The 9,158-nt window shown below is 42.4% G+C and overlaps 1 protein-coding gene across 1 annotated transcript; it reads left to right on the top strand.

Moving 5' to 3' along the window:
* Positions 1-2,008: 2,008 nt before the first annotated feature.
* Positions 2,009-6,098, top strand: LOC5517563 (melatonin-related receptor). Its single transcript, XM_032361962.2, has 3 exons — positions 2,009-2,379; positions 4,054-4,376; positions 4,493-6,098. The coding sequence occupies exons 2-3, from the start codon at positions 4,071-4,073 to the stop codon at positions 5,177-5,179; spliced, it is 993 nt and encodes a 330-aa protein (XP_032217853.2). The 5' UTR covers positions 2,009-2,379; positions 4,054-4,070; the 3' UTR covers positions 5,180-6,098.
* The last annotated feature ends 3,060 nt before the right edge of the window (positions 6,099-9,158 follow it).

Below are 9,158 nucleotides of genomic sequence, written 5' to 3'. Positions count from 1 at the left end.
TGATAAGTAAAGCCCGGCGCACACGATGAGGAAAATTTCACGGTACACTTTTTTCACTGCCTCGCGAGGCCAAAAACTCGCGGACGTCGATCGAACGAAATCACGTCTCACGAACAACTGAGGCAAAATTCTCTCCTGCTTGAACTTTGAGTCTGACCTCGCGAGGCGGTGCAATCGTGAAATTTTCTTCACCGTGTGCGCCGGGCTAAAGCGCTTTTGCGCGTTTAAAATAAGTTGTTTCTTGTTGTTATTTTCCCGCTAAAAGCTGCGGTGCGCGCGAGTTCCAGTCACGTGATTTCTTTGTGTTAGTCGCCTATTGAGTGGATTCCGACACAGACAAAACAATCCCCCGCTCAAAGATAAAACGCTCCGTCATTGAAGTATTTGGATCACGTTTTGTTCCACTGCGGTTCTCTGCATTGATTTTATAGTCAAGATACTAATATCGTAAGAGCGAAATGCATACCTCCAAGATCTTGCATTTTTTATCTTGGCGGGGGGGGGGGTTCTGATAAAAACAGACGGGTGTGATCGTCAGCAAAATCGATTTTAACCGTAAGGGGTGGCACGTTGGGTGTGGTCAAAAGAAATTTTTACCCCTAACAGATAGCAAATTGGGTGTGGTCGAAGGAAATTTTAACCCTAAGCGATAGCAGAATCGACCTTAGGACTAGAACTTGTTCGAATTTTTTACCCTAAGAGATAGCAAAATTGGAAAAAAAACACCCCCTTAGGGATGGCAGTTGGTCGAATTTTTATATTCTAAAAGAAATGACAGTCACCCCTATCTTCTTTTCTGGGGAGCCGGCCTCCCCCCCTTGGTCAAAAGCTGCAATTTTAATGCCATTTGACAAAAAGATTTCAAAAATTCCATTGACCATTTGATATTTCATTTGCTGTTACTCCCCTAGTAGTTAATAAATTTCCCCGCCTTATCTGACGTGAAATGAGCTTATTCGAAACCTTTTTCCCTCGTGTCATCACGTATGTGTACACATAAAAGCTGTACTGTGACTTTGTGCGTCGGCGCACAAAGGCTGACTATGGTATTCCTGTGGTTCCGTACCTGCACCAAAATTTGGAACTATCATAGTCTTCCTTATAGATGGGTAAATTTAACTCACAACCTTGACATCTTATATGTTACTGCCCTGAACAAGTCAATACTTACCATGGCCGGAAAGATACGGAAATATGGTTACCAGAATATTCCTTGATGACCTCAACTCCTTAGAGGGTCCTTTCTTTCCAGAGTTCCCCTTTGGGTCGTTGAAAAAGTTTGGAGCCCACCCCACCCCCCCCCCCCCCCTCCTTTAAAGCCAAAAGTTGCTCTAAAGTTGTTGATATATCCAAAAGTTGCCCACAAAAAAAATTAAAAAGATGCTTGCTCTCTAGATAGAAGAGTCGTTTGTTCTAGATAAATGCTAAAAACATGTTTGTTTGTAAAACAACGAACTTTTTGATGGTTTGGAGTGGTTTGGATGGATTTGAGTTTTGTTACTCAAAAGTTGCCAAGGAACGCAAAAGTTGCCTTAGGTTGCTGGTCCTACGAAAAGTTGCTCAAAACGCCAAAAGTTGCTCAAAAGTTGCCGAGCACAATCTACATATACATATCCCCCAGTTTCACACACACACACACACACACACACACACACACACACACACACACACACACACACACACACACACACACACACACACACACACACACACACACACAAACACACACACACACGAACACGCACACACAAATACGCACACACACACACGAACACCATTACAAAGTCAGGATACATAATGCCGATCCCTTAGACGCACGTGACTCGCGAACAGGCGAAGGAGTGTTTGAAATATAAACATTGCTCCCTAAAACATTTTCTCGAATTTCCGGTCGCCAAGGGATGGTGCCGGTTGGGTCATTGATAACAAGGCTTTCTACTTCCGAATAATAAAGGAAATTAAATCATGTCTGCAAGAAGTGTAATTAAGTGTTGTTCCTCATAAAACCCCTTAAATAACTCCTGATAAAAGAACTTAACAGGCAGAAATGTCCCGAGGGTGTGTACACTAAATCGCAATTTCTGGAATTGATGGGATTTTTTGAAGATTTTATCAAGGGGTTTCCCTTAGCTGTGTCCCGTAAACCTACAACACAGATCTTTACGAGATCGTATTTGTTCCGTTGACGCAATGCAACTACATATGTAAAATACTTATAGTTCTTTACTTCGGGATTACTTCAGCAAACTTTCGCTAAGTCCACCGCTATATAATGAAAACTAATTAAGACGTCAGACAGTATAATACATCTTGGAGTTTGACTCAAGCAAGAAACCTGTCCATATAATATAGAAGGTATCTCTCACATCCGTATAAAAGGTAAGTAATCGATATTCAATATTTCATTATGAAAGTCTATTATCGAGATCAAGAGTTCGTTTGTAATGCAGTGACAGTATTAAGCTCCTTTCGGATTTAATAACAGACGTAACTTTGTTTTGAGGGCGCCAATTCGTTGGTCAAAAACCTTCACTCGAATTGAAAGCTTTTACAACAGAGTTCATGAAGAGGTTTTGTCAGATAGTTGTAAAGAATTGTCAGGTTAAATAAACTTGAAATGATCTCGGCCTGATCATTATGTTTATGAGTGTATTACTAATCTATCATCGCCGTGCGACTCGTGTAGAATGGTTTTCTACACTTGATGGTAGATCGACCAAGCATGCAATACCGCAGCAGAAAGATTATATTATTCTGATAAAGTAGGAAATACCGCAAAGATTGTACTAACCATCCAAACGGTTGTTAATAAAGGGGAGAAGGTCATTCTAATTTTGGCTATGAAAGTTCAATACACAAAAATGCTAATAAGAATTTTTAAACTTGTATAAGTCAAAAATGGGTGAATTTTACCGCTAGATGGGCAAGGGAACACAAAAGCTAAATATAGAAAAAAATAGAAAAGAAAAGAAAAGAAAAGGGAGCGTCAGTTAAAAAAATGAAAAGAGGAGCTTCAGATACGATTGAATGATAGCATTGACAACAGGGGGATATGATACAAGGAATAAAATAAGTGAACTTTAAAAGCAGAATAGCATACACACATGGGCACCAGTAGGGCCAAGACGGGACGATAGCACAGCGTGCAGTTCGGTAACCATGGCCCATGGTTTTGGACGGACTGGTGCCTATATGTGTATGCTAGTCAGCTTTTAAAGTTCACAAGGATGTAGTCCGATTAAGGCAAAGAAAGGGCTGTCTACAGAAGCGCGAGTCCACAGGGGTGGGTCCACAGGGGTGGGTCCACAGGGGTGGGTCCGAAGGGGTGGGTCCGAAGGGTGGGTCCAGAGGGGTGGGTCCGAAGGGGTGGGTCCAGAGGGGTGGGTCCAGAGGGGTGGGCCCGAAGGGGTGGGTCCACAGGGGTGGGTCCACAGGGGTGGGTCCGAAGGGGTGGGTCCAGAGGGGTGGGTCTACAGGGGTGGGTCCAGAGGGGTGGGTCCGAAGGGGTGGGTCCAAAGGAATGGGTCCAGAGGGGTGGGTCCAGAGGGGTGGGTCCGAAGGGGTGGGTCAGAGGGGTGGGTCAGAGGGGTGGGTCCAAAGGGGTGGGTCCAGAGGGGTGGGTCCGAAGGGGTGGGCCAGAGGGGTGGGTCCGAAGGGGTGGGTCCAGAGGGGTGGGTCCGAAGGGGTGGGTCCAAAGGGGTGGGTCTAAAGGGGTGGGTCCGAAGGGGTGGGTCCGAAGGGGTGGGTCCGAAGGGGTGGGTCCAGAGGGGTGGGCTCGAAGGTTCCGGCCCCCACCCCGATCATGTGACGAGATGAGTTCGACTCCGATTGACACCTTCGTTGGTATTTAATGACCTATTACCTGAGCTAAGGCTTTGAACTTAATTTATCCGCGATCAGTAGGTAATCACTTCTCTGGACCCCACCACGCGTTCTTCTCTAGACACGCCCTTATTTTACCCCTGACTATTCTTCTGCAATACATCACAGGGGATATCTCGCTGATATTCAACAGAAACCAATACTCACGAGATATTTTGTTTTTCTTGTCAGCCCCTCCTAAGATTATCATGGAATCTAGCCCAGGCTCTCTCGGTAATAGCATGGCACCTACTGGTACGCCGCCTGCTGTAAATAGTTCACCGCTGACCACAGGGTTCCAGACAACAGTAATGGTCATCTTAACGATCGCAGCCTTAACTGGGAATGCTGTGGTGGGCCGAAAAATCACCCACACTCCTCGCCTACACAGGGTGACCAGTCTGTTTACTATGACTTTAGTCCTGGCCGATCTGCTCATGGCATTACTAGTGATGCCGCTGACATGTTGGGTGAATGCTGCGGCTAAATGGGACTGTGGGATTTTTATGTGTCAGGTATGTTGGTCCGTCCGTCTTTTTATCCGTCCGTCTGTTTATCCGTCCGGCCGTCCGTCTGTTTACTGTTGTCTTCCTGTTTGCTATACTCTGATCATGTGTTAAATTCTCACTAGGTCCAAGGCCTCGCCTTTCACTTCCTATCCTCTGTCTCACCTCTCGTGCTGGGAATTACCGCTGCCTACCTCTGCTTGCGGCACACGAGACCGGAAAACAAGATATACCGCGGGGTCAATACCACGGCGATTTGCTTAACACTGGTGTGGATATCGGTTTTAATGACCTCTCTACTACCAATAGTAACGGGAGCGGCACAGTACGGATTCTCGGCAAGAAGAGGAATATGTTTCCTAGATGTGAATAACAGCCTTTCAAGGGTTGCAATAGGCTGCTTCGAATTGATCGTCTTTAACTTTTTACCAATCGTGCTCATTGCCCTCGGATTTACGAGGTCCCTACGGACCCTCCTTCGGCTTTCCACGATCGTAATTCCGACTGAACACAGCATCGGCTCCGAACTAACGAAAGAGGAAATTGGATTCATTCGGAACTTTATCGGAAACTCCGTTGCACTTGTGGTTTGCTGGATACCTGTGGTTGTAGTCAATATCTTTGACACGTTTTCTTCTACCCTCCCCCGGTGGGTATATCTGTTGCATACTTATCTCTGGTTTATAATGAGTGCTGCTCGTCCGATGATATACCTGCTGACGATGTCTTCGGAAAGCGCTCGGGTTCCTTCCGTCCGTGTGTCGGATAGAAGCCGAAGGCATCGAAGCTTGATTGACGAAGCTGAGCTGTAATTGTAGCCGATTGCTTTGAGTTCTAGAAACAAAGGCGCTACTGTTGTTTGCTTTTAGGCTCAAATGCAAATGATTGCTGCTGACTATTAAGATAATTTTTCGACAGAATATCAAGCAATTTCCATCAATGGGCGTCAAAAATATTGTACAAGGAAATTTGAAAATTCTACAGCTATAGTTTGTTGTTTTTAAAATTGTCAGTAATCATGTGTGGTATATCGAATGAGATAATCTATATTGGAAGCTGTTAACATTGTTTTGACTTCTCAAAAAGGCACGCTTTTGTATATCATTCCATTAAACTCGAGAGGCTTTCAGGGCGGCAGACGGGGAGGCGCCTACCCTCCCTCCCCCCCCCCCCCCCCCCCTACTTTTCTGATCGGATGTTTTTCATTCCCCCGATGATAGAAAAGTGGAAGATAAGACCGTTAGTGGGCGAAATAGCCAAAGTGACTGTGATATTTCTTCCAATTTGACCACATACTTGGCGGTACGCCCTCTCTCCCCTCTTCCCCGCGTTCGAGGGGTTTCTTGGCGGCATTTCTCATACAAACGTTTTCTGTTTTTCTATAGCGAACGAGTGAGTATAAATGTTTTTGCTTTTATAAACCCTTCACAAAAAGTGTTGTTTGTTTGTCTTGTTTTTTTGTTAAAAATTATTTTTAGTTCTATATTTATCTTAATTTTAGGAGCCCACTGTTTAAAGAAAAGAGAAAATAGTAACTCTAATTAAATTTAATTTTTCCTTGTTGTTTGGTTTAAATTGGATAAATGGTTGTCAAACCACATTGATGAATGTCACATTGAAGAACATGATTGTCTGAAAAGACTTATTGATTGTCTTTGTTTATGTTAAAAGCACTAATGAATTTTCTATTTTTTATAACTGATTGTCAATAAACGCTACTGATTGTCCAAACGTGTAATTGAATTTCCGATTGCATGCAAAAGAATGTTCATTCCATCCCGAATGAATGTCAAATTGCGTTATTGATTGTCCGTTGATGCTATTGAATGTTCGCGCATATTCAAGCATTGTTATTGAAAGTCGAGTCATGCTAAGGATGCTTTGTGCGATGTTGATGAACGTACAATGCACATTAACGATACAACGTTTGGCACAAATGAATGCCCCTTTCCCGTTATTGAACAGCAAAAGGTGTAATTCTTTGTATCAAATAGTCCTGGTGAGAGATAGAGACGATGGGTGTTGGTTGTGTTGCTGCGGGAAAACAATTCTTCGAGGTTAAGTGGAATTCCTTTCTATTGTTTGATGCTGTTAGTCGAAACTGCTGCTCTTCGGGAAATAGTCGCTGTAGATACGTCACCAGGGGCGTAGCCAGGGGGATGGCCCAAGCCCCCCCCCCCCCCCCCCTTCTAGCAACCAGAAATACAGTAAATGTTAAAAATCCTGTTAAAAACTCTGGCTACGCCGCTGGTAACGAAGAGAAATGCATTCAATTTGTAGAAGCAGTAAATCGCATAAATACAAGTGGTATAACATAAAGGTCAACAAAACCACCCCAGGGCCATACCTAGTCAAACATTGAGGGATGCAAATTGAACAAACGAACGAAAGGTATGCTGGACGGACAATAGAAATTTACCACCGCGACAAGTGGGTGTTTTAGTTCATGGCGCACATGAAAACCAAGTATACTGAGAGTTTATTAGCTCAGTAGTCGGCTAGTCAAGTGTAAGTCACACGTTAGTCCAGCATCAACATCGACTACAGTGGTACTGAATCCAGATGAGGTATGTGCTTATCTGCTTGATGCTGGCTTCTTGCGTAGCTCTCCTCAGAGCTGAAGACGAGATGGAAGAGTTGATGGACGAGATATTGATGGAAGATGAGGATATGGTAAGCCTGTGGAATATCTACCGTGCTGGTGGTCCATAAGACCATTGGTTTCATTAGTATATGCTCGGTTTTTTTTTTTTTTCTTTTGCCCATGTTTTTACCGAGTCCTTCCCCTCCCTCCTTTTGCTTTCTCGTCATGGTCTATCTCAAACCTGTTGCAGTTCTTTTAGCATAAGTACCTGCAATAAACACCGCGTTAGTCTTTTCAACACAGTTGGCTCTTTGCCATCTTGCCGTGCTCAAACGCGTTGGCGCTTTACCTAAAAGACCAATGCCTGAATTGCCTTGTCAAAGTAATTTATCGACATTCACTGAATAAAGTGTTATGTTGTTTACAGGAAAAATGCAAACAGAATTTGCGTCTCTGTCTGAACGGCACTTCTGATGATACTGGAAGAAGTCAGTGCGAAGAAAGCTTCAAGGAGTGTCGGTTCGAGAATCGTCCAACGCTACCGCCATTTATAGTAAGAGATCAATACAGTGGAACCTGGATTTTAAGATACTGGATTTTACGATAATCTCGATTTTACGATGGCGTTCTTTTTCTCCAGTGGATTTATTTGGAAATTACTGTTTTCGTAGTTTCGGGATTCCTGTCGGCGAAAATACAGTGAAATGTGTAAGAAATGTTCTCGATGTTCTCGATTTTACGATTCAAATCTGTTCTCCCGAGCGTAATTTTGACTTCGACACAACGATATTACTGATTCTGTCTATCAACAAAAAGAGAAAAACTCAAGACATCACACGCGTACAGTTAAGTTAATCGATATTTTGACTTGACAGATTTTGTTAAACACAGAGTCTAGTTGTTAAACACCGTGAGTAACTGAACAATCTTACACAGATTATAGTTACAATATAATTTTTTTTGGAAAATCGATAATTACCTTATTACACTTAATTTTCGCGACGTCAAAATATCGCGATTTTGAGATGGCGATATTTTGCGACACTTTTTTTCGCGATTTTCCTATTTTCGTAAAATACAGATCACTTTATTTTCGCGATTTCGCGATTTTTAAAATAATAAAATCAAGGAAAACAATTGGAATTTAAATGCGCTGTAATCATCAAAACTTAAACAATTTGTAACAAAAAGTTGCGTGGGCTAAATTTAGTTTCATAAAAATCTATAAATACAAGTCCAAATCAACCCCTTACAGTACTATGTACACACCTATTTCAATAAAGGTTGTCAGTGCAAATGGCAAATGGCGATTTGCAAATGGTAGTTCTACGACCGAAAGTAACCAAACGTCTTGAAGAATATGGATATTATCCTAGGTTTACTTCAATAACATATAAGAATGAGACTGTCGTTTGTATTATTGCTGTAAATCTTGATATTTGCCGATAAAAGCGAATTCGGCATTCTCCATTACTTATCTACATTTCCCCGCACTTGAATCACTGCAAGTCGACAAAAATAGCTTTAAAAGCACATAAACACATAGTTCCTACCGAAGAGAACACCGCTTTATCATATCGTTACCAAGATTTCTTATTTCGAGCTGGATGTGTGTCTTTTCCATTCAACAACCAAACTTGAAGTTATCTATTTCTATGCTTCTCTACAAGATTTTCACCAAGCTTGGACAACAAATCAAGTTTCCATCATGTTAGGTGACCAAGTCGCAGAAAAAAACCCTATAAACGTATGTATTTTAGATAAATCCGAGCAGGACTCACTGACCTCATCCGACATGTTGTACAATTTGTGGGACTTTTGTGGGACACTTTAGGTTGCACTTCGCTGGCTTCTATTTGCTGTATTCTGATTGGATATCCGTGCGCGCGTCGGATCTATGAATTGCTGACCTCTAAAACGGCCAGAAGAAAACATAGCAAAAAGTAAAGCCTTCCTTCAAAGTACAAGAGAATGTTAAAGAACTTTAAGGCATAACGGGAAAGCGTTTAAAGTCAATTCTCTACAAAAACAAGAACAAAAATTGTCATTGAGAAATCAAACACGCGCGCGCGTAAAAAACTAATTTGAATATTCATCACTTCAATAAACCTATCTTATACTCACTATTTTTCGATCCTGTTACAAGAAAAGGTGCGTTTTTGGACAATTTTGAAATCTATAATACTTTCTGGCTTTTCTCTACGGAG

Source organism: Nematostella vectensis, chromosome 11, assembly GCF_932526225.1.
Source record: "Nematostella vectensis chromosome 11, jaNemVect1.1, whole genome shotgun sequence".
Taxonomy (NCBI): Eukaryota; Metazoa; Cnidaria; class Anthozoa; order Actiniaria; family Edwardsiidae; genus Nematostella; species Nematostella vectensis.
This window is presented reverse-complemented; position numbering and strand designations above follow the sequence as displayed.